At 40.5% G+C, this 26,941-nt stretch overlaps 1 protein-coding gene across 1 annotated transcript in view; it reads right to left on the reverse strand.

Annotated features, from left to right (window-relative positions):
* SNTB1 (syntrophin beta 1) overlaps nucleotides 1–26,941 on the reverse strand; it is a 196,725-nt gene that overhangs the window by 96,342 nt on the left and 73,442 nt on the right. The window contains exon 2 of the mRNA XM_036338180.1: nucleotides 1,476–1,698. Within this exon, the coding sequence (XP_036194073.1) occupies nucleotides 1,476–1,698 (223 nt within the window). The remainder of the gene's footprint in view (nucleotides 1–1,475; nucleotides 1,699–26,941) is intronic.

Genomic DNA, 26,941 nt, shown 5'->3' on the forward strand with positions numbered 1-26,941 from the left:
GACCATTAAAGAAACATACCTATGGGCTGGGTACACCTGTAGGCTGCCACTTTTCAGTCTCCGATCTGAAGCAATTAGCATAATGCCCAGCACAAGACAGGCACTCAATAAATTATAAATTCATCAGATCTGAAACCTTACACACCAGACTCTTAGGAGAAAGGGCATGTTTGATAAGAGGCCAGGGAAGAGGAAACTCAGAGTAACCAGGACATGAACTGTAGGCCCAGGAAAGTGGCAGAAATTGAGGGGATACACACAAGAGAACAGATGGAGGTGGCTTATCTAAGAATGCTGCCTCCTTCCCAGTCTGCTTACGCTGACTCATCTTTTGCTGATACCTGCTGACTCTCTCCTACAACTACTGATCTCCCATCCCTGTGCAGATGTAACTGACAGAGAAGGGGTGGGGGGAGCAGGGTGGCCCTGCAGCTGGCTGGAGTCCCAAAGGCTTGCTTGCAGCTTCCTTAGAGAGCGCTTATTAGGAAGAGAACAAAAACAGCATTGAGCAGCAAGCCAAGGAGGCAACATTTGCCCTGCCCCCATTCCCTTTGGCTTTTCCCCATCAACTCTAGCACCTCGCCAAATATTCCCGACGCGGGTGGGTTGCAGCTGTTCCACACATGTTAGAAATGAGGGCCAGTGGCTGTTCCTATTTTTAGCATTTGAGTGTGGACGCAAAGGTCACCAAGATCCCCCACTGGCTGGCTCACGTCCCCTCTCTTTTCTATACATCTCTCTTCTTTTCCTCCAAGATGCATGCTTTCTATTCAGATGAGTTAAAGGAAGACTTTTGAGGGAAGAGAGACCCCAAGTATTTGCTGATCTTGGCTGGATGCCTTATAATTGCCATGGACTGGGTGACATAGCTGTCCTGTGGCCTGAGAAGTCACGTACAGACTTTGCAAGAAGCACCCCATGCTTGGACTGGAGCCACTCTTTCCTCTCCTGAGCATAAAACGAGGTTTAGAGTAAAAAATAGTTTCACATATCCTCCATCTGACTCTCCAAATACACAGTGGAGGGCACTGGTGCCCAGAGAGGCTGATTTGCTTCTCTCCCCCCCCCCCCCCCCGCCTCTAATCCTCACAGCCCAGTGAGGTGTATATCTCAATTATTCCCATTTTATAGATAACAAAGTGGAGGTTTAGTGGTTTGAGAAACTTGCCCTAAGTCCCATAAGCTGACTGTGGCAGTCCCAGAGAAGACACTTAGGAATACACCTCCAATTCTTCATCTCTTTCCACAACCAGAACTCAGGGTGCCGATTCATGAGGATGAAAGAAAGGAGGAGGAAGGATGGACCATGAGAGGGAGGGAGGCCTGGCTTGAACACACACATTGTCTCAGCATTGCCCTTCCAGGCTATTCTTTGGGAACCACGGAGAGCTTTCAGAACAGGAGCACAGCCCTGGCAAGGGACCGCACGAAACATCAGCGGCCGAAAAGCTGCTGAGAGCTTTGGTCCTCTTTACCTGTTCTCTGGGTCGGCCAGGGCCATACTCCGAGTGACATAGCACATCCTGAGGGGGATGCTCTTCCGGTCTCTGTGGAAGGAGAAGGGCTGGGAGGACGATGCCAGAGGGTCCGAGGAGCCACTCCCTAACCGCGGGGATTCGGGTGGAGGCGTTTCCCATCCAATCTCGGACACAGGGGAGCCTTTCTTCACGTAGGGTGTGGCTTCTCTCATGTACTTCACTGCAAGCAAACAAAGACAAGAAGCTCTTTTAAGTACAGCAGGGTGGAATGCGTGGAAAATCTGATTGAACGTTTGAAACTTGCGTTAGACAAGCTCTTCATACTGGACCTCTTAAATTCTAAACATTCAGAACTGTTCCTCACATAATAGTTACCCTGTTATTGAAATTATATACCAACGTGGTTTTTAGAACGTGAGAATTACTTTCAGCTTTTTTCAACTAAGACAGCTTCTATCTTTTCTGACTATAAGTTGCATTCTGGGAAATGGGCTGAAAAACAAATGGGCAGAGAATGGGAAAGCATAACTTAGACACAGGGACTCTGGGTAGCCATATTCACCGTCCATGTCATCATTTTTCTGTTGAGAAACAACAGCCTTTGTCAAGTTAATAGTGCTAAGAACATATGTGTAAAAAAACTGCACAGAACACTTATTTTCTATTGGCAAAAATCTGTAATAGCAAAAATATTAGATGTAAGAGCTGAAAACAGGAACAACCTAAATGTTAAAAAAGGACAAATTAAATAAATTGGAAGACATCCGTATTTTAAAAATGAGATAATAGAGATGTTTATATAGAAAGACTTGTAAGGCCCTAGCCAGTTTGGCTCAGTGGACAGACCATTGGCCCTTAGACTGAAGGGTCCTGGGTTCGATTCCTATCAAGGGAAGATACCTCGGTTGCAGGTTTGATCCCTGGCTCCAGTCAGGGTGCATGTGAGAGGCAACCAATCGATGTATCTCTCTCACATTGATGTTTCTCTCTCTTCCCCTTGCTTCCACTCTCTCTAAAAATCAATGGAAAAATATCCTCGGGTGAGGAATAATAACAACAACAAAAAGATCAGTAAGATCTATTATTAGTTTTAAACAAGTAGAGAGCAGAACATATACTGTAATCATTTTATGTATAAAATCATAAATATATATGCTTGTATGTCTACAACTATTTCTGGATGGAAACACAAGAAAATGTTAACTGTAGTTAGCTCTCTGGAGGGGAAATAAAAGTCAAGATGCTGGAGAAACAGGCCTTTACTAGTACTATTCCTTTATTACCCTTTGTACATTTTCATGTTTAGACATATGCATCTATTACTTTACAAAATTTAAAGAAACAAAAACAGTTTAAGAGTTAAACAGACTGAAATTCTGCTTTTTGATGTTTTCTTGGTCTTAAGAAGTTACTTGCCTATTCTGAATTTAAGCACCATCTAAGTTGACAGGGCAACTAGATTCTTAGAACATGCAGCATAAACTTCCTTCTGTGGCTCATGGTCTGGTTCTCTGCTGTGTGGGGAGGACTTGGCTAATTATTACAAGCTCGAGGCCCAGTACACAAAATTCATGCACAGGTAAGGTCCCTAGCAGCTGCGGGCCAGGGGTGCCTCCCTTCCTCTGGCTGCCTGCTGCTGCCACAGTCGCCGGCCCGGCCCCTGGTCAAACTCCCAGTTGAACTCCTGGTTGAGGGGCAAATTTGAGTATTAGGCTTTTATTATATAGGATGGCAGTGGATTGGAATGGGTGCAAGATAGGGGGCATTTCCTCTAGACCTTAGATGATTCAATTCTAGAAACTAGTACCTTCACTGTGCAAGACATAGAGCCAAGCCTGGCCAGTGTGGCTCAGTGGTTGAGCATCCACCCATAAACCAAGAGGTCATGGTTTGATTCTGGGTCAGGGCACATGCCTGGGTTGTGGGCTCCATCCCCAGTAGAGGGCATACAGGAGGCAGCCGATCAATGATTCTCTCTCATCATTAATGTTTCTATCTTTCCCTCTCCCTTCCTCTCTCTGAAATCAATAAAACATAGTAAAAAATAAGTAAATAAGGACATAGAGCCAGGTTTATAAACATGGCAGAAACACAAAACATATAGATTCCATACTCAGGAATTACAAAGTCATGGGTGACTGTAGTTGTTGATGTCCCATCTGATCCTTTACCAGTGGGGCTGTGTGTTGGCTGAGACCAACTCATAGCTGTCCCCTGCTCTGGAGGACTGCTCCTGGCCCAACAGAAGCCTCCCTGCTTTGGAGACACTAGGGCTGCTGCCCAACCCCTCAGACGGAGACACTGTTTCTAGGGAGCCCCACCTATGACATCGTGATATAATCCAAGTACATAAACTATGGCACATGTTTTATACAGGAATAAAGTACCTTTGAAGAACTCATGAGAAAAATGGATCACTAGTAACAGATTAGGTTCATGACAATTTATAAGCAGACCAAACGTGCCCACAGGCATGCAGTATGGATCTATATTGGGAGAACCTATCCTAGATGTTAGAAACAGATATATTAACTCAAGACAGAAGAGATGTCACTTAGCACCAACACGTATTTGAAAATACAATTTCGGGGTTGCCGAGAACTTGTTAGCACAAGATGCAGTTACAGAAGAAGAAAGGTGATTCCTGGCCACTGTATTTTAAGGAATATTATTTGTTTCTTTGTAATATATTTAAAGAGAAACACAGACATACCTAAGAGCACGTGTTGAAAATTTAGGGGGACAGATTTAAGTTGTCTAAAATGGAAATAAATAGACCTGTTTTGAAGATACTGAATTTTCCATATCTAAAAATAGCTTAGTAGAAGCTAAAACACTGTTTAGCTTTGTATATTGTAGAGCTATACTTGTTGATATATAGGGGATTCAAGAACCAGCTGAGATCGTTTGGAGAGTATCCTTTGCTTGAATTATCATCCTTCTGGCTGAAGCAGGGGGCATGTGTTGTGAAAGTGAGATTCCAGGATGCTTCATGGAGTGGGTGGTATTTCAAGTTGGCCTTAGAGGGAAGCTAGGACTTTAAAAAGTAGAGATAAGAATCACAATCCAAAATTAAAAAATAAATAAATAAATTTAAAAAAACACACAAATAATTGCAATCCTTTTATATAATGTACTCTGGTTTATCATTTTTATTGCAATTCCCTAGGAAAGGAAAGTTGAACCTCAATTTGGAAGAGGGCTAAAGAAGGAACATTTGTCATAAACCTAGTGATGTACCAAGTATGGAACCCAGTGCTTTCCTCCACTTTCCACATTTAAGCTTCAAAATAACCATTTAAAGCCCCACTATATATATATAAGAAAACTAGGTCCAAAGAGAAAATGGGCAAGGCATCCTTCATTTGTTGAGTATCCACTTATCCACAAGCAACAAGAGATTACATTGCTATCCCCTTCAGATCCTGCAAGAAGGAAATGTCTTATAGAGCTATTTTAATTGTGGTGGGCACTAGGAGCTTCACATAGGTTATCCTTTGCAAAATTAATATTATTTTACACATCAGAACACCAATGCTCAGAAGTTAGCTTTTGTGGAGTCATGTGGCCAGTAAGGGGTGAAACTGGGGTTTGATTTCCCAGAGATCATATTCTTTCATGGAATCTGGCTAGCCCACTTAGATGAAGGATGCAAAATGAGAAGCTAATAGGTTTGGATTTTATTCTATAGGCAGTGGTAATAGCCATGATGGTCTACAAGCAAGAAAATGACAGAGTGAGAAGTCAGCTTTAGAGAGAACTCTTGAAGTGTGAGATTGGGTGTACTAGAGGGGAGAACAAATTAGAGGTAGATCTACCAGTTACTGAGCCATTGGGGATTACTGCCAGAGATAACCTGAGCAATATATAAGGTATGAGGAATTCCAGAAATGTGTGGCTTGATCCATTCATGGGCAGAGGCATGGAAAAAGGCAATTTTAGCCGGGAAGCAAGTATTCACCAAGTAGCCACTCCCTATGTGGCACACAACTTGGGGGAGTTTTAAAGGAGAGAAGACTTAGTAAGAAAGGACACCTCATTGGAAAGGATATTCAACTGACCAAATGAAAATAAGGACAGAGAAAATAAGTTAACAAAGTAGGCATGATAATTTAGAGATTCATTAGTGAATTTTCATGTGCTGAGGAATGTGCTGTCCATGAGACATGATAATAAATGGTCTCAGATTAACAGAAGTTTAAGCCTAGAAAAGGAGAAAGGGAAGTGAGTAGATTTATTCTTTCGTTAAATCTGGACCTTGGTTTTAGGAAGTTCCAAGATGAACAAGCCTATGGACCTGGTAATCAAATGCAACCTTTTCTGGAGGACGGCAATTTAATCCTAGCTTCCAAGAGTCCCTATGAATCATTTTCAAGGGCAATGAGCAGCATAAAATAAAAAAATTGTCACACAAAAGAAAATAAGTTTCCATGAACAAGAATTAGTAAAAATACTGGTAGCAATAGCAGTACCACACAGACTACAAACCACAAGTATATTTACTATGTGTGAAGAAACAACTGAAAGCTGGAGAGAATCATCTAGAGATTATTTTTTTAAGTGACCTAATAGACTGGTAAAGAACCAAATAGAATATCAAAATACTGAGAGTGTGACCTAAGTCAGGGAGGGTAAGGTGTTACCTAAGACTAGATTTGATTGCAATAGGTGCCCCAAATTACAGTGTATTAAATAATATAGAGGTTTTTGTTTCTTTTACCAAAAGTCTACTGTAAAAGAAAAGGGCAGCTAGGGGAGCTCTATGCTCTGAAGTGGTCAGGACCTCAGATTTCTGCCTGCCTTCATGCCCTGCAAGCCTAGCCTGCCATCCGATGGTCCAAGAAGGCTTCTTGGGTTCCAGCCATCACAATGAAATTCCCATCAGTAGAAAGAAGGAAGACATGAAGGACACACAATCCTTCCTCCTTTAAAGCCATTTTTCTGAACTTGATACACCAACTCACTGACCAGAATGTAGGCACATGGCTACTTCTACATGGAACAGAAATTTTAACTGTGGACAGTCCTTTGCCAAACCGGTTTAAAATTGGTGGGGAAGGGAAATGATTACTGTAAAAGAAGAAGAGAATCGATATTAGGGGACAACTCTCAGGTTTTGACACAGGGAGACATTCCTAATTTCATCAGCTTAACACATTAGATGTTATAACACATAAATACAAGTAAATACATTGGAGCAATTAGTAAAAAGAGCAATGACTAGGTTCCATGAACTTTGTTAACTCACTTGATACGCGGAACCACCAGTGGTACATTGCAAATCATCTGAATTTTTACCAAAGACACTACAAAAGGGACTAAACCACGTGCCCAAGTTACAGAGCTAGAAAGTAGCAGGTGCATGAGTCAAATCCAGGCAACCTGGCTCCAGAGTCCTACTTTTAACCATGAATAAAAACTTTCTCACACTTAAGAAAAATTAATTGGATGTGTGTGTGTGTGTGTGTGTGTATTTAAGCCAATGTTTTTACGTACTAGGAGAAAACATCCAATTAAGAGGCTATTGCCTGTAGCATAAGAGAGCTTAATTTTATAAGCTTGAACTATTAAACTATGGCATTTCAATAAATTCCTTTTAAGATACTATAATATGTATTCATGATAGTTTGACCTGGCAGAACTGAACAGCTAGTGTCTACATAATTACACCTCCATGTGCACAGACAGTCATGTCAGGCGAAGAGCGGTTTAAACCCATCAAGAAGCAGCCAGGCCAGGGTTCGAGGCGCCTCAGAATCAGAAGTAATTAATAACCCATGCCCTTTCTGGGCATCATGAATTAAAAACTGTGGTTGAGCAATTAAAATTCCAATCTTCAGTTGTAAAAGAAAGGGGAGGAGAGCAGTAAGAAGTGGTCTTCAAACCAATAATACACCAGGTCACTTTCAATATGTTTCCAGTTTTTTATCTGAAGGATGGGCAGTTGTGAAGATTTCAAAAGAACATTCAGTAAAGCCCAAGTTTGCAGAGACCCCGAGTTACAACAATTAGATCTTTGTTGGGGCAGCCAGGTGACATTTGAAAGGAAAACACACACAGGCTACTAATGAGGAAATGCTTTAGGCAAATCCAATCAACTCTCCTACCAGGCAGGTTTCTGAGGAGCCAGCAAGTCCCTCTGATATATGCAAGGTTTCTTCTTAAAAAATAACAAAAAAAGGGGGATTTCCAGATCACAGGAAAGAAAAGAAATATTTTATTACTGTACAGGACGTGAACACAAAATGTATATTTCCTAATGTGATTAAAGGAAAAGCTGGAGGCAAGAAATCAACCTTCAGCACATTTAGACCTTGAGTGGAACTTTCAAGCTGGGGACACAGCTCTGTGACTGTGGGATTTGCTGCCAAAATGCAATCTAAGACTTTCCCTTAATGACATTTCCTAGGTCATCTTAGAGAGGAAAGATGCAGAGGGAGATCATCAATATTTCCAAAAAGACCAAGGAATGATGAAAGTGGTAATACAAGCTTCTCAGAAGCTACAGCTAATCCTTCAGGAGGCCGAGTGGGGAGGTGGGAAGAGAATTGGCCCTGGGAGTTGGGGACCTGGATCACAGTTCCAGCCTGCCGCTAACTCGCTCTCCAGCCCTCGGCAAGTCACTGCACCACCCCGACCTCATTCTCCTCCCCTGTCAAGAGAGGGAAATAAGGTCCTTACCCTTCAAACAGTCTATGATTCTTTGGGAAGACATTTTTTAAAAAAAGAATCTCATCTTACTGGTGGTGTCAGCATCAACAAATAGCCCTGTCAAAATGTGTGCTGAATTCTTAGGCCTGAGGCAGATGTGTCTTCTGACTTTTTCCCAAACCCTACAGACACCTGATAAATATGAAAACAAGCCTACTAGCTAAGAAGATGTACTCAACTTACTTGTCCTTTGGTTTGGCAGAGTTGTCTAAAAGAATCTTTGTTTTCATCCACTTACCACCACTTAGTCCTCTTCCATTCCACCAAGTGGGTTCTTGATGGTAGGATTTTAAAAGATGTTTGAAGGACCAAAGGGCTCTCATGAGGTCATAAGGGCATCATGGGTGAGCATGCTGAGTTTCAATATGTGGAATCAGGAGTAGAACCAACTGGATATGAATTGTGGAGCAACCTTTGGCCTCCAAGTAAATAACTATCTCACAATTGCCCTATTTCAGATAGTGCAGTCATTCAATGAGACCTGCCTTGATCCTTCAGCTAAGCATAACCATTGTCTCCAGGGATGCCAGCTAGACCCAGGGAAAGTATCTTATGAGACTTACAACCACCCAGAAGTGCACGGATTGGTTTAGTTACCTTAATTCAACAAATGTTTAATGAATTCCTACTATAGGCAGGGCCCTGAGTGTTAGGTTATCCCAGTGAGCATGACAGACTGGTGCCTAGCCCAAGGTGCTTACATGTTAGTACATGTGCATATTGAGGGGCGGGGAGATGGACATTAAACAAATAGACAAATATAGGACACTGTCCCTAAAGAGACACACCAGACGACTTGGCTCTGTCCCAGTTCACGCAGATCCATTCACAATCTGGCCTCTGTCCAACTCCTGTCCTCATCTCAGCTGACTACCTTAGTCACCTTAGTCCTCATGCCAGCCAGAGAGAAATACTGTGTAATTCTCTGAACATGCCATGTTCTTTCTGCCTCTGTTTCTTGCACATGCAATTTCCTTTGCATGGTAATCTTTCTAGAAAATTCTTCTCTACACCTTGTAAGTCTCAATTCAGGTAAGACCTCCTTCTTGAAGTCCTCCAGGCATGCCTCCCTTCAGCTTCGTGGCCACCTCCACTGATATCAACTGCATCAGGACATAAATCTGATGATGCTGGTTCATGCCATGCAAGGCCCTGTGCTGATCAACTTGCACACATTTAAGATGTGTGGGTACCCGTTTGTGCATAGGTGTCTCTGGTGGAATCATAACGTCCTCAAAGTTGAATGTCTCTTTTATAGAAGTTAAAACACTAGACTCTGGAGCCACACTGCTTAGTTTCAAATCTTGACTTTGCCAACTGTGGCAGTTAGTTAACTGTGAGGTTAAATTTCCCTAACTTCTCAATGTCTCCATTTCTCCATCAGTAAAAATGGAGATAAATAGTAGTTCCTACATCAGAGAGTTACTATAAGAATTTAATGAGCTAATACATACAAAAGGGCTTAGAACGGAGTCTAGCACATGGGGAATGCTCATTAGCGTTGGAAAAACAAAACAAAAAAATTGATATTCATCTCTATACCACATCAATTAAGACAAACGTCTGGCTATAAAACATGGACTTGTTGAGAAAATGAATAACAAAGTTCATAGGCTCTCCAAGATTCAATTCTTTGCATACCTCTTCTTTGGGAAGGGGAGTCTCAGAACTGAAGCAGCAGAGGTCAGAGCATCTGTCGCTTGTCCAAGGTTTCAAGACAAAGAAGGAACAGATGAGGGGGCGGGAATTCCTGTGCAATGGGGGTTGGAGCTTTTTCTGGAAAGGGCCAGGTAGGAGATTTGGGGGCTCTGTGGGCCTTAGGATCTCGGTTGCAACCACTGCATTCTGCCACTGTCACATGAATAAGGCCACAGACACTATATAAACCAATCAATGTGGTTGTATCCCAATAGCACTTTAAGTTATCGGCAGAGGGTCTGATTTGACCTGTGGCTGTAATTTGTCAACTCCAGCTTTAGAACAATAATAATCACTAGAGGTTATTGACTACTTACCACATATTGAGCCCTACTCTAAATGTCTGAAGTATGCGGCTCAGTGAAAAGCAATTCCATAAAGTAGGAATATTATTACGCCTACCTTACAAGCAAGGGGAGCGTGGCATGGAGAGATGAGGTGACTTGCCCAAGGTCACACAGTAGCCATTGGCAAAGCTGGGATTTGAACCATCAGCCAGCTCCAAAGCACCAGGCCTGATGGCTTCACCACACTCTTTTCTTGTGCCCTGCCTGCTGCCTCTACACACGGCCAGATGCTCATGCCTGAATCCAGTTTGTCCAACCACAAAAATTTTAGCAATCATGCTTTTAAAAAGTCCATTTTGTCTGAAATGTTTTTCTTCTATTATGTTACACCCAAATTTTACCCCTATAATTTGTATTCACTGATTATGGCTCTACTCTGCAGAAATACACAAAGCCTCTTGAGCATCTTGTAAACAGATAAAACATAAAATATGAATGTTTGGCTTTATAGAAAGAAACAGACAAGCCCAGTTAAAAGGAGGCTGCAATTACTGGTCAGATGTATCAGTCTCCTGGTCCACATCTCTCAAAGGGTAAAGGTGGTGATGGATGAGCCTACTGTGAGGCAGGCCTGAAAGATGTTGCTTTTACTTAGATGGGGGCTTGGAGGAACAACCAATGCCATACATGACAGAATTAAGACTTTAAGAGTTTCACACAGGCCCAAACTAAAAAGATAAAATACAGAGTGGGGCAAAAGTAAGTTTATAGTTGTAAGTACGTGAAACACAGATTTTAGTCTTGTACTATTATTTATTATTGTATTGTTTTCCATAAGAACAATTGTAAACCTGCTTTTGCCCCACCCTCTATAATAGGGATAAGATAGAAAGGTCTCTCATATATTCAAAATAAAATCATTGTAACATACATGTACATATATGTAATTTTATTTTTTTATATATTTTTTATTGATTTCAGAGAGGAGGGAAGAGGGAGCGAGAGATAGAAACATCAATAATGAGAGAAAATCATTGATTGACTCCCCCTACTGGGGATAGAGCCTGAAATCCAGGCATGTGCCCTGACTGGAATCAAACTGTGACCCCCTGGTTCATAGGTCGTGTTCAACCACTGAGCCACACCAGCCAGGCAATGTTATGAAATCTAAACAAGGAAAATATTGCAAGGATACCAGTCTCTTTTCTGACTCTATAAAAATCATAAGTGCTTAAAAGTATCACTGCATTTATTCATTCACTGCACATAAATTAAGCCACACTGTGCACTTTGTGGGACTAGACATTCCAGGGGGAATAATCAATTGGACATTCAGTTTCCTGCTTCTGAAGGTTTTCTAATCTGCCAGGGAAGGAAGGGAGTTGCCATAGAATATAATCCAATACATGCACACACAGTCTAATATGTATTCATCAGATAATAGTAAGTGCTGAGAGGACGTGGATTAATGATGTGATGGACTCCATCCCTCAACAATTTGCCCAGCAGGCTCCTCCCTAGCGCAAATAATCATAAATTCTCTTCCTCGTGGAAAATACAGTAGCTATTTTATCAGCTATACCCTAACATCTAAAGACAGGAAGTGAGTAACGGGCAGAAAGGATGTCTGGATGCATACATCCTCTTTCCTAGACAGAAGAGCATACGTGAATAGGATTCTAGGTCAAAAGCAGGAAGTGCTGCTCTGACTTCCTCCTTGCAGGTATCTCTGTAAAATAAACCTGTATTGTTCCAGGTGTAGCTTGGTAATAACATCCTGCGAATCAAACTTCAGTAAATTTGCAGTTACTTTTCAGTGGCAGAAGCCTAGAGTCATAAAGTAAACAAAATGTCATTACCAAGGGCGAATCAGTCCAGGTCTGAGACTATTTTCCCCACCCTTGCCCAGATATGCTGCACACCCAAAGCAATCATGAGGCATCTGAAGGTAGTGAGGGGGGCTTTGCAACATCAAAGACCATCAAACTCAACAATATCATGAATACCCGCTATTTTGAAAGCGCTTTACAGCTGAAAACACTTCCATGTGCACAATCTCATTGTATGCTTATTGTCATCCCATCTGAACTTTGCATCATCTGCAAGTCCTGTGAGAGTCTGTGCATTTGCTTGTGACTTCCCTGGCCCAGGGTCACAGCCTAACTTCCCCCATCCAATCCTCCTCCCTCACCAGCACTCATGTGCACACACAATTGCATCTTCCTCCACAGAACTATGCCTATTGGATTCGCCAGATGTACTGCATTTTCTCCTCAAGGCCAAAGTTATCTTGGCCTTGCTTACAACTCTTTGGGGAAACTCTTTGGGGAAAGTTCTTTGCCAAGAACTGTGAGAAATAGGTCAGGATGACAGAGGAGAAGCCTAAGCAAGCTTCTTGGATCTGACTCTCAGAGCCAGGAGAATATTGCCTCACAAGTTTTTCCTCTAAACTTCCAGAAGCTTCAGTTGCCTCTGAACAGTTGACAGAGGGGCTTGTTTTTCTTGTCTGTTTGTTTGGCTTTTTAAAGAGGTAAGGAGGGGATGCTGGTGAGCATCAGCATGCAGATACAATTTCATATAATAAACAGACCCATAAGAAGGTTTAATAATAAAAAAGGTGGCAAACTGAGGCTGAGAGAGCTTAAATATCTTACTTCAAGAAAGAAGCAGACTTGGAATTTGAACCCTCATGTTCTAAATCTAATATCTAATCTAATAAATCGAATAACCACAGCTGTAACAATACAATTGGTTCAAGTGACATGGAGACATAGGCTAGCTAGATTATTTTGGCTAATGGGTAATAAGTTGCTATTGATGTTGGGAAAATCTATGGATATTGGGGGTTAAATTAATAAACATACTCTGCAATGATTATATCAGAATTTGAACTGTCAAAACAGTCCACATCTGTCATAAGGGAAATATGTAAAGATAGGATAGGTTATCTAAAAACATAGACCACCTCTGGATTGTTTGATAAAGTAAAAAGAGAGAACAGGAAATCAGCATTCTAAATAGAAGAGGAAATAATAGACACAAAAGAGATTTAAAAGATAATAACATTTGACAGAATTATGATAATAAATTTGAAGACTTAGATGAAATGCACAAATTCCTAGGGGGGAAAAAAAAAAAACTTAGTACAACTGACCTAAGTAGAAATGGGAAGTGTGGCTAATCCTATAACTTTCAAAAAAAAAAAAAAGGAAACACTGGTTAATATTCTTCCCACAAAGAAAAGACCAGAACCAGAGTCTAATAGTGAACTCTACCAAATTTTCAAATAATAGATGATTCAAATTTTAAACTATTTCAGGAAACAGACCAAAATAAAGCCTCCCCAATTCTATGAAGCCAATATAACTTTAATAACAACACCAGACAAGAAATATTTCAGAAAGAAAAATTGCCAACCCATTTCATTTATAAATGTAAATGCAAAAATTCTAAACAAAATATTAGCAAAGCAAGCCCAATAATATACATAGAAGATGGTTCGGGGGGAGCTGGGGGACCTTCTGTAAGAGGGTTTGGGCAGACTGCCTCAGGGTGACAATTTAAAGTATATAAAGATTCTTCAAATTTCTTAAAATCATTCAGTATTTAACAGTGTTTAACTTTATGATACAGTTCAAGTACTCTTTCAGCCTACAGAAAACTGTTGAGTTTCATTCCTAGAGTCAGTAAACCATACCACTCTTGTCAATACACATCATGAATCACAAAATGGACTGGAAATATTTTTCAGGCTGTTTATTCCAGGCTTGTTAAAACTCTGGTTTAGTCTCTGACAATAAATACCTGAGTTCTAGTGCTCTACCACAACCAGTAGTTTGTCCTTTGCACAAGTCAAAAACATTTCTGATTTAGATTCTTCTGTTAAATGCAGGCAGCTATGCCTTAAAGTATTTTCTGGTGATCGTTTTGAGATTCATATTGGTACTAAGGCAAAAATTGCCTTTTAGACTATGTCTAAATATTTGCTAAATTGAACATTTATAGCAAATACAGTAAGTCCTCACTTGACTTTGCCAATGGGTCCTTGGAAACTTGGACTTTAATCAAAATGACGTATAACAGAAGAAATGTAATCATAGGCTAATTGACATAAACAAGAGTTAATGTCTTACAGCCTATTTCTGGCCACAAAATATCACCAAACTTCTAAATAAAGACCCAAAACAGCCCTGGCCTGTGTGGCTCAGTTGGTTGGGTGTCGTCCTGTGCACCGAAAGGTTGCAGTTGGATTCCTGGTCAGGGCTCAAGCCTGGTTGCAGGCTCAATCCCTGATGGGGGACAAGGGGTGATGATACCCTCTCACATTGATGTTTCTCTATCTCTCTCTCTTCCTCTCCATTCCTCTCTCTTTAAAAATTAAGAAACTATTCTTTAAAAAAATAATTAAAATAAAGACCCAAAACACTTCTAATATTAAATACTGAAATTAATGTGAGCTAGACATGTATTTAAGAAAGATAAATAAAAACAAGTAAGATAATGATTTTCCAACCCACTTATTCCAGTTCAGGGTCATAGCCCGCGCCTATCCTGGCAGCTCAGGGCACACAGCAGGCACCCCCATGTACAGGATGTCCTATCATTCCAGGGGGCACTCACCCTCACGCAGACTGGGATAATGCAGATCCACCGATTCACCTCATGTGCACATCTTTGGGATGTGGGAGGAAACCGAAGTCCCGGGAGAAGACACACATAGACACGGAGGAGAACATGCCAACACCACACTGACAGTAGCCCAGGCTGGGAATCAATTTTGTTTTCCTCATCGTTATAATGAAACAACATTGAATGAAAGGACAAGATTCAAGGACCTGTTGTCTGTGCATTACATGTTTTCAGCCCCTATTAACTGAGGCTTAAGAGGTCAGGAAGTTCCATGGAGGCATTTGTGAAAGAATACAGAGCATAAGCCAGGGTGGCCTGACTCAAAAAAGTTTGACTATATTGGTTCTTGAATAACCCAATAAGCTTCCTGTTTAGTTTGAGCTTTCCCTTCATATCACCCACAACCTCCCTCCTCTTCTTTCCTGCTCCCAGATTAGATCAGGGAACACAGATAGCGTTTTAGAACAGGAGGAAGGTTAAGTCATCTGTTCCCTTCAACAGCTGCTTCCCTTTTGAGCTTTGATCTTGACCTTTTGCCCTTTGTTTGGCCCTGGGCTGTCTACAGAGAAGGTGGGAGACATGGATGACTTGCAACATAAGAAAATATAGCCAAGGTTGGAACCCATTAAATGGTTCTAGGGTGTTACACACCCCCCAGTTCCCTCTGTCCTTCTTCTGTGCCTGTTTGTTTTGGTCGGAAAGGATAGCGGGAGCTACCATTTTTGGTACGCGTTTTTTTCAATACCAGACACTCTACGTATATTCTCTGGTTTAATACTTACAACAGCCCCATGAGGTTCGTATTACAAGATGGGAAATCCAGGCTGTGAATTACAGATTTAACTCTCTCATTGTCCATCATCCTGGACGTCCAGGCTTTCCTCTATGCAAATGTGCCATGGAAACAGTAGCTGCAGATGTAATCAGGTGTCTGGAACCAAAGAATTCAAGGTATTTTTCATGGAAAAATATAAGTGCTTTACTTTCTACTGGACTCCAGGCATTCAGTCTTTTTTCTTTTTTGTTCAACAGATAATGCTTATCTATAATATATTACCTTTTTTCAAAATTAAATTCATTGGGGTGACATTGGCTAATAAAATTATATAGGTTTCAAATGTACAATCCTATGATACACCATCTGTACATTGCATTGTGTGTCCACCACCCAAAGTCGAGTCTTCTTCTGTCATCATATATTTGACCGCCTTTACTATCTTCTCACTACCCTTCCTTCTGGTAACATACTGTTATCTGTGTCTATGGCTTTGTTTTTCTTGTTCATTTGCTGCTTTCAGTTTATATCCCACATTTCACTTAGCATAATGTCCTCAAGATCCATCCATGTTGTTGCAAATAGCAGTATTTCATCTTTTCTTATGGCTGAGTAGTATTCTGGTGTATATATGTACGTATCCTCTCTATCCAATCATTTAGTGAATAACACTCAGTTGTTTCCATGTCTTGGCCACTGTGAACAATGCTGCCATGAACATAGTGGTGCATATATATTTACAAACAAATATTTTCAAAATTTTTGGTAGGTACTCAGAGAGGGGAGATACCCAGAAGAGGGTATCTGGGCCTTATGGTAACTCTATTCTTAATTTTTTGAGGCACCTCCATACTGTTGTCCACAGTGGCTGAACCAATTTACATTCCTACCAGCAGTGGATGAGGGTTTCTATTTCTCCACAGTCTCTCCAACACTTCTTATTACTTGTCTTGTTGATAATAAACATTCTAACAGGTATGAGATGGTATCTCATTGTAATTATTTTAATTTTGTTTTATTGCTTAAAGTATTACAAAGGGTTCTCATTGTAATTTTGATTTGCATTTCCCTAATAGCTAGAGAAGTTGAGAATATTTTCATATATCTGTTGGCCATTTGTATGTTCTTCTTGGGAGAAGTGAGTCCTCTGCCCATTTTTAAACTGGATGGTTTGTTTGGTGTTGATATTTATGAGTTCTTTATATATTTTGGGTGTTAACCCATTATCAGAGCTGTTGTTTGCAAATATCATCTCCCATTTGGTTGGCTGCCTTTTTTGTTTTGTTGGTGGTTTCTCTTGCTGTTAGAGCTTTTTTAGTTTAATACAGTCCTGTCACTTATTTTTGGGGTCAAATTCATAAAATCATTTCTAAGACCAAGGTCCATACGTTTAGTACCTATGATTTCTTCTATGTAATTTATTGTTTCAGGTCTTATATTTAGGTCTTTGATCCATTTTAAATTATGCTTTGTATATAGGTACAAACAATAGTCTAGTTTCATTCTTTTGCATGTGGCTTTCCAATTTTCCCTTCACCATCTATTAAAGAGGCTTTATTTTCTCCACTGTATGTTTTTTATTGTTTTGTCAAAAATTATTTGCCCAACCCTAGTTGGGTGGCTCAGTCAGTTCAAGTGGCATCCCGTACACCAACATGTCGTGGGTTTGACTCCCAGTCGGACCACATAGCTAGGTTGTGGGTTTGACCCTGGTTGGTATGTGGACTAGAGGCAACGGAACTATGTTTCTCTCTCACATGGATGTTCCCCGCCCCACCCCCTCTCTCTCAATCAATAAACATATCCTCAAGTGAAGATAAAAAGAAAAAAACTTTATTTGCCCATATACATGCGGTTTTATTTCTGGGCTCTCAATTCTGTTCAATTGGACCATGTCTGTTTTTCTGCCAATATTATGCTGTTTTATTGTTGTTGCTTAGTTGTATAGTTTGAAGTCATGGAGTGTAATACCTTCAAATTTGTTTTTCACCCCTCCTCAAGATTGCTTTGGCTATTTGGCATCTTTTGTGGTTCCACACAAATCTGATGATTTTTTTAGGTCCTATTTCTTTAAGAAAATGTCCTTGGAATTTTGATGGGGATTGCATTAAATCTGAATGTTGCTTTGGGTGATATGAACATTTTAACTATTCATTCCAGGGGCACAATGATGGTTCAAGATATACAAATCAATTAGTGCAGTATACTATATTTACAAAATAAAGGACAAAAATCATATGATTGTAACAATAGATGCAGAAAAACCATCTGATAAAATACAACATCCATTTATGATTAAAACACTCAATAAAAGGGGTACAGAAGGAAAGTACCTCAACATAATAAAGGCCACATATGACAAAACCTCAGCTAATATCATACTTAATCGTGAAAAACTGAAAACTTTTCCTGTAAGATCAGAAACAAGACAAGGATGTCCATTCTCACAACTCTTATTCAGGATAGTACTGGAAGCCCTACAGAGCAATCAGGCAAGAGAAACAAACAAAAGGCATTCAAATTGGGAATGAAGAAGTAAAATTGTCACTTTTTTTGCAGATGGCATGATTCTTTATGCAGAAAACCCTAAAGAGTTCACCAAGAAACTATAAGCAAATAAAGTTGCAAGATACAAATTCTAAGTCCAAAAATCCATTGCATTCCTATATACTAACAATGAAATTTCAGGGGGAAAAAATGGAAAAAACCAATTCCTTTTGCAAGTGCAACAAAAAGAACAAAATAGCTAGGAATTAACAAGGATGTGAAGGACCTATATACTGAAAACTACAAAGCATTATTAAAAGAGATTGAAAAAGACACAAAGAAATGGAAACATATTCTGTATTCACGAATTGGAAGAATCACTATATTACCTTTTAGGATAAACCTACAAATCATGCAGAATCTGTGACCTGAGCAGGCTCAAGAGGTCTCTGGTTTATAATAATAAAATATTTATGGTTTAATATGTTATAATAATAGAAGCAGAACCTGAAAAACAAAATTTTACCATCTAAGCAATTTATTCTGTTTGTCATGTATCAAAAAAACAAAAACAAAACAAAACAAAAAAAAACACACCAACAGAACAAAACCAATAATAGAACTTTTCTTCTTCCTTTCTCATCCTTGGTTGATGCCCAACACTACTTAGATGGACATTCTGCTTTAAGTAAGTCCACCCACATTAAGCTATGAACTAATTAGTTCCAAGAAATAAGTCCTTCTAGTTCTAGAATCATTTTCAAACATTAAGACATATTTCAGTGAATCATACCCAGAGTTCATGGAATCATAGATTTATAAGTGAATTGCACTTGGAATGAATTTTCTACCAGAACTTAGAAATACATGACATTATTCACACAGTGAATGAAATACATACAATTTAAAATTGTTTTGCAATGTCTCTTGCCAAAATAAGGAAGTCACAAAAAGAAGTGCTGTAATGGAATCTTAGCTTTTATGCACATTTCTCTGAAAGGATGATAAATTAACTCTATAGCCACTTGGAAAGGTATGGTAATGGACAAAGATTTCACATTGTGAGACATATCATGACACAGTAAACATGTTAATACCCCAGGGGCATTTATTTCTCCTTTAACCAAAACTGTAAATAGTAAGAAGAAACATTCATTGATAATTTATAGACACTTATGAACAATCTATGAATGATGACATGTATGTCTCCCAATAACCCACTTTACATATGAAGACACTGAAGCTCAGATAGGTGGGCATGCCCAATTTCACATGCATAGTAAGTTGCAGAGTGGGACTCTGAACCCACATTATGATGTCAGCACTAGCCATTAACCATTTATATGCTGCAGACCTGAGGGGCTCACTCCTGCTAAAGAGCTAAGGCGCTTCCCAGTACCCAACCATGTGCTTTCAGAAACCCATCTCCATTCCCAGGAAGGAGAACATCTTAAGATGCACTGACTCCATGGTAGAGTAATGGAAGTTGTTTGAATGGAAAACCCTGGACTTAAGAGTTAGGATTATCTGCGTTGAGGCACAGCTCCCTCCTTCAACTGCATGACAATGGACAATTCATTTTTTATTTAAATCCTCACCTGAGGATATTTTTAAAATTGATTTTAGAGAGAGAGAGAGGAACAGAGAGAGAGAAAAAAAGATCAATGTAAGAAAGAAACATCAATCAGCTGTCTCCCATATGTCCCCTGACTGGGGTTCCAACCCACAGACTGAGTATGTGCCCTGACTAGGAACCCAAGACAGGACTCTTTGGTGCAGAGGATAATGCGCCAACCAACTGAGCCACACTGGCCAGGGCTGGACAGTTCATTTAATCTTCCTAAAGCTCTGCCTCCTCATCTATATATTTTAATAGAAATCATACTTTGTAAAATTTAGGCATAATTTACATAGAGTGAAGTGCTCAGATTTAAATGTATCATGCAGTCAGTTTGGATGAATAAATATTAAGCCAGAATATTTCCATTGGCCCAGATATTTCCCTCATGTTCCTTTTCATACCCATTCCCATCCCATTATAGAAAATCATACAGTATTGTTTTTTGTGTGTCTCTGGCTTCTTTTACTCAGCATAATTATTTCTAAGATTCACCCATGTGGTAGTGTGTAATAATAGTCCATTCCCAATAATAACAACTTTATATAAGCATTTAAAGAGATAATCTACCTTATTACCTATGCAGTTATACCAAAAATGTTTATTATTGTTATTCAAAAGATGAAACCCCAGAAATGGAGAGTGCTAGAGTCAGGGAGAGGAATATCTAAATCTATCACAGGCCGGGCTATATTTGGAGAAAGGGGTTCATTATTAGTATCCCTAGTACCATGTTTTTTGTATGTTGAAGGACATCAATGCCAGAAACATATATATCTAGCACATGGGGTGGGACTGTGTCGAATTTAGCCTTCCAGAACAGAAATTAATTTTTTGCTATGCAGAGATGATTTTCATAGAGTACTTTCCCAGGATATTTCTGTAACATTCTCTTTTGCCCACCAAGAGATAGTGGCCCCCCTATGTCAGATTACATTTGAGAGGCCTGCACATAAAAATGCATTCATAACGCAAACCTTCAGCTGGAGCCATACTTATGCTGTCAATTCTAATTCAGTTTTTCAAAGGGAACTGGAGCTTAGCCCTCACAAATATAACAGCAATATGGCACTTCACAGAAGGAGATCTGGCCACAGTAAATAAATCCATATTCTGGAAGAAAACAGAATCATTGACATGCAAATCTTAAATCCTTTCCTTCCGCCCAGAGGCATTCTTCACTGAAAGCATAGTCTTCAAATCTAAATGGGAAGCAGATACCAGTCCCAAAGAGTTTTCCCAAGAATCAGTCTTACAGAGGGAGGTATAGGTAAATAGAACTTCCGTGCCCTCAAGCAAAAAGTACAGACACCTCCATTAACTGGATTAACAGATGAGCTTTGGGAGTGACCCCTTGTTCAGGTGGCAACTTGGGCAAGCATGATGCCCTGGGAAAGACGAATGTATACAAAGTTTATTAAAATACCAAGTCACATTTAAAGAAAGGTATGGAAGAAAACCTGTTCAAAGTTACTGCAAGCCCCTGGCTGTAAGTTTCTATGCTGCTTCCTGTAGAAACAACATCTGTTCTTATATTCAGTACAAGCCCCCTCTGATATTCATTGCATTTGCTGGATGTCAAAAGGATCTGAACTGTGAAACCTCTTAATCTGTCAGCAGTCTTGGATTTCTGGGGAAAGATGAACTACATAATAGCACATATTGGAGAAATATCATGTAACCAAAAGATGTAAATCCCCATCACAGTCGAATTCTCTTTCAACACACAACCCTGTGAAAGTTGTTAAAAAAAAAATAAAAATCCAACCTTTACCTTAGAGCTTTCTCGACATGTATAGATCTATGTCCTTTCCATCAAGTACACCCAAGGTCATTCAGTCTCAACTTAACTCATTCACTTCTCCAAAACAAGTTAAGGTTAAATGCATGCAAGTCAAAGCACAGGCCTGGTCTCATAAGGTCAAAATATCCTCATAACTGAAACAGGGAGAATTTGGTTCATTATCCTAACTGTTAAGGAAGGATAGATCTCTTAGATTTAAGTCTTTATATTTTATTTTTAGCCAATGCTCAATTGTCTTGGTTCTTATCAAAACAGTGAGGCTGCAGTTCCTCAGCAGAGCCCAGAAAATAGCAATTTCATCTAAAAGAAAAAATACAGACTTGGGTTTTACGATTGAAAGATGTTCCCTTTCAAGGAGTGATAAGCAACAGAAGATGCCTAGAAGGTGTGATAAACAAAGAGGATGGGTAGGATTTGATTAAATTTCTGTGCAAGATTTCAATGTGACATCAGGCACTGAGAGGGAATTACTTGGCACAGACAGAAGGATCCCATTCCCAGAGGCTATATCTGGGAAAAGAGGTGTCATTCTCCTCCTTTCTTTCCCCTCCTCCTCCTCACTTTATATTTATTAAGCACTGCCTATATTCAGGATACTGTCCTACTTGCACAGCAGCACTGGGAGAAATGTTTTGAGAAACTAATCAGAGTCTGGACTAATCAAAAAAGCCAAGTCCCTAACTCATCAAGGCACTAGGGATTCTGGAGAAAGCAATGAAGAGAACCAGCTGATATCTGCCTGTAATGGTTCCATTTATCTTGGGAAATTCCTTCTGATTTAATTCAAGTACAGTTGCTCAAACCTGGTAGAACCCTGGGAATCCTCTTCTGGGTGAGTCATAATGAATGGTTTAAATCATTATTTCTCCCACTAGACTCGGGGCTCCTACTCTGGGGAAGAAACTCGGGTCTCTCATTCCTGTTATTTTGGGGCTGAGCTCACAGCGGGTGCCCAGTGAATGTTTTTGGAATGTATGAATAATAAAGGAATACATTTTCCAACTTCTAGCACACCTGCCACAGACTGACTGCATGAGGATAAAGAATATAATCTGTGCAGAATTCCATTATTACTATTATTTTATTATTATTGACAACTTTCACTCAAAATAGACTTCAGACTTTTCACATGAATAACCTTAAATTTGTATCCCTAGCGAAGCGATTACATTATATTATGTTACTTTATTCACACATTTACACAGAACAGATTCCTTAGCCAACATACTAGGCAAATTATTCTATTTTGTGAAGATCAAAGCTTGTAGTTAATCATCGATTCCAATAGCTGACATTTCCAATATATGACCTCCCTCCTTTGGGGAGGATGCTAGAGCCTAAATAGGTCTGTTTCTGGACATTTGACGGTCAGGATTTTGATAGGTAGTAAGAAGAACTTTTAACTATCAGTGATGCCCACAGCTACAAGCAGCAAGTTCCTTATCACCGGAGGTTTCTCGTGGAGGCTGGAAGTGTGCTGGACAGCACGTTGGAGAGGAATCACACATCACTTTTCAGTTAGATGCCCTTGACCATCTCCTCCACTGGAAATAGAAGATTTTGCTAAATTCTGTGGAGTAGTTTTAGAGACTGCTAAATAATTCCCATGAGGGTAAAGGCCAAAAAGACCAGGGCCTTAGTTTCTCTGAACAGCAATTTCCTTACTGATTTCTTCCCAGTAGTTTCATGGATTTTAATATTCTAGTCAAAGGAGCTTAGGTTTCCCCAGAAGTGATCCTTCTGTTCAGAGTTCAAGACTCTTTAACTTGTCACTGATTCTCCCCCTGGCTCAACACCCTTCAGGCATTCTTGTAGATCACTTTTTTCCCTAAGAAAGCTGGTTCAGCCTTGCTATGCAAACTAATCATTGGCGGCCCAGGAAAACATTAGGCAGACTCATTAGGATGCTTTGATTCTGATCCTCGGGCCACTAAGGACTCACTGATAATGGAAATGCAGTTTAATGTTCCTTTCGATTCTGCCTAGATGATATGAAACATCACCTGCTATCACAGACCCTGGGATGCAGCCCATTGAATTCCACTCCAACAAGCCTGCTCTATATTAAGACTGTTCTCCCACTGCACGAGTCGAGAGCTAAGACACTGAGCCATTGCAGGAAGGTGGCCAAGCCAAAGGAATGCCTGGGTGACTCCAGTGGCCCATGGAATGTGATTAAAATTCCTGCTCATTAGTTGGTTTTTGGTTCCAACATTACCACAACACAGTCTCTCTCTGATTTCAGTTTTACTGGCATAGATTCTCAGCTGGCAAATAATCTAAGCCTCCAGAGCACCGATGTTCGCCTTTCTCCAACATGGGGAAGCTTCCAGCTTTGCTGTAGAGGCTGGGCAGGAGTCTATGCAGTTGGCTTGCATTGTCTGATGAGTCCTTCCCCCTGTGCAGATGGTAAAGGCCGTGAGTGATGTGTAGAGTGGAAGGGAGCCAGGGAGGGTCAAGATGCACTGTCCAGTGTGTATTGTACCCAGATACAGAAACAGAGCCAGCGTCAGAAGCTGCTTATTCAATCCCCACATTTTTAGAGAGAGAGAATCTTCAGGTGTTTTTAGAAAAAACAAAAGTGAAATGGAAAACAGACCTCTCTTTTCTTGAGTGTCTCAAAGAGGACAGTACTTAAGTGGAGCCTGGAGACAGGCTCAAGGTGGAAGAAATGTGTTCCTACCCTTTGAACCAGCTAGGAGGGGCTTTTGCCCAGAGCTCCACTCTTAGAGGGTCTGTTCTGGACCTTCAGCCATACGCCTCCCCTGTGGTTCCCTAGAAACTCCAAATGTTACAAGCATTCAGGCAAAAGAGTGTCACTTCTATACAAGAAAGGGAGAAATTATTTTCTCTGCCTTGACTTCAGAGATTCCAGAACTCCTTTGAAAACACTGGTGAGGGGTCCTCCAGGGCAAGAGGTTATACCCTTTGGAGTCTGTGTCCCCCTTCAAGTCCCTATAATTTCCTGTATAAAGGGCCCCATGTCTGGCTCCTGGGCATGTGGGCATCTCCTTCTTGAGTATCACTGAGCCATAGTATGCTCAAGGCTGTAAGGTTCCAAGATGGTCAACAGGGACTCATGTTTGTAGGAGCAGGGCATAGACAGAGCAGAGCTTGGGTGGACTAGGGTGTCCACCTTGTGAGCAAAAAGTGTGTTGTGGCGCCTGTGGGACAGTAGAAAAAGAAGAGGGAGCAGGCCTCAGAGCAGGACCACACCTTCCCCTAGTCTCCCAAGCTCTCCCTCCACTAGTGTCTGGGCTGGTACTCCAAGGTATCTGAGAATTCTAAGCATGACCCAGCAAAGGAAGAGACCGAATAGATTTTATTTATTTAATGTTTATAAGTTTGATGGATAACAGTAAAATCATTAGACCTATAGTAGGTGAATCTGCATTTGTATTCATGCCCAGGGCTTTGAAGATACTAGGACTGGGCCAGGTCCTGACACACATCCTGCCCACTAACTGCTTCCAGGAAGGAAAGAGAAAGAAAGACTAAGCATTACTAGTATTTGGAAGGTGGGAAGTAAAGGTACTGGGAAGCTGGGTAGGAGGCACTCTGGAGCTACTAGAACCATTTAAGAAGGTAAAGGAGCCGTAACCGGTTTGGCTCAGTGGATAGAGCATTGGCCTGCGGACTAAAAGGTCCCAGGTTCAATTCCGGTCAAGGGCATGTACCTTGGTGGCGGGCACATCCCTAGTAGGAGGTGTGCAGGAGGCAGCTGATCAATGTTTCTCTCTCATCGATGCTTCTAACTCTCCATCTCTCTCTCCCTTCCTCTCTGTAAAAAATCAATACAATATATTTTAAAAAAGGTTGTTTAAAAAAAAAAGGTAAAGGAAATTAAAACCAGCAGGACAAAATAAAAACAGAGCACTTTCTCCCTTGTGGTTTCCTGTAAACTCAAAATTTTATAAGCACTCAGATTTCAAAAATAAGTGTCAGTTCTTTGCAAGAAAAGAAGAAAGCATACTATCTTCTGTCTTGGCTTTTGTGATTCCAGAATCTCTTTGAAACTAAGAGTAGGAGAGTGCAATGAAGGGCTTGGATCGGGGTTTGCTTCAAACCCCACTTCTCTCACTAACCAGAAGCAAACAATGGGGTAAAAGAGAGCCTTGTCCAACAGCAGAGGACTTGAGTAGAGAAGCAACTCATTAACCTGGCAATACAAGTTTTCCACAATTAGGTGCCAAGTGACTAATCCCAACCCTGCATAACTTCCCTGCTCCAGACACAGTCCTACTTTCTTGGACGCATGGATCATTGGCTGGGGCAAGTCTCTCTTTGGTTTGCTCAGGGTGAGATGGCTCATCTGGCTGAAGTCCGTGCCTTCCATCATCATCCCACGTCATCACTCTCCCGAAGCTGTGGCACAACCAGTGGAAAAAGATGGTCTCATAGTTGAACTCACTGTCTTAGTTTGCCTTTTGCCCAAAGCAGAATCCCAGACAAGACTTGGGTGTAAGTGGCTAATTTGGGAACTGATTCCAGGAACACAAATGAGGATATAGGGGCGGGGAGGCGGGAAGGGGGGCTGACGGGGAAGGGTGAAAAGCCAATATGGTGTGCTGGTATCTCAATGTACTGTTCACTCAGATTTAAGCTTTCTCACATCATTTTTCATACCATGGGATATCTGACCTCTTTTTTCTTTCTCATGCAAGAATCCAATTTCATGAGTAGGGGACAAGGCTGAGAAAGCCAAAAGCTCTTGTCCTGTTTGTAAAATAATTTCAAACTATTCACATATTTCAAGAAATTTTTATACTCCCTGTCAAGATTAGAAGGTAATTGCAATTATTTATTTATTTGTTTGTTTATTTATTTATTTTCAGTTACAGTTAACATTCAGTATTATTTTGTATTAGTTTCAGGTGTACAGCATAGTGATTAGACAGTCACATACTTTACAAAAAGTGTTCCCGCCAATGTTTTCAGCATCCACCTGGCACCATACATAGTCATTATAATTTTGTTGACTATATTCCATATGCTGTACTTTAGATCTCCATGACTATTTTGTAACTACCCAATTGTACTTCTTAATCCCTTTACCTCTTTCACCCAATCCCCTAACCCCCTTCCCTCTGACAACTATCTGTCTGTTCTCTGTACCTAGGAGTTTGTTTCTGTTTTGCTTGTTCATTTATGTATTTTTTAGCTTCCACACATACTTGAAATCATGTGGTATTTGTCTTTCTCTGACTGACTTATTTCACTGAGCATAGTACCCTTTAGGTCCACCATGCTATCTTACACGGTAACATTTTCTTCTTTAATGTAGCTGAGGAATATTCCACTGTGTTACTCTGAAGTTCTCTCCCCCATTTCTCCATATGATACCCATCTGAGGACCCAGCATCCAGTTTCTCACATAAACCTGACAGGAGCCAGAAAGGATAGGACAGACTCAAGTGGACGAGTCAGTTATTGGCTTTCCCTTTTTCACTCGAT

Source organism: Myotis myotis, unplaced genomic scaffold (genome assembly GCF_014108235.1).
Source record: "Myotis myotis isolate mMyoMyo1 unplaced genomic scaffold, mMyoMyo1.p scaffold_m19_p_16, whole genome shotgun sequence".
NCBI classification, from domain to species: domain Eukaryota; kingdom Metazoa; phylum Chordata; class Mammalia; order Chiroptera; family Vespertilionidae; genus Myotis; species Myotis myotis.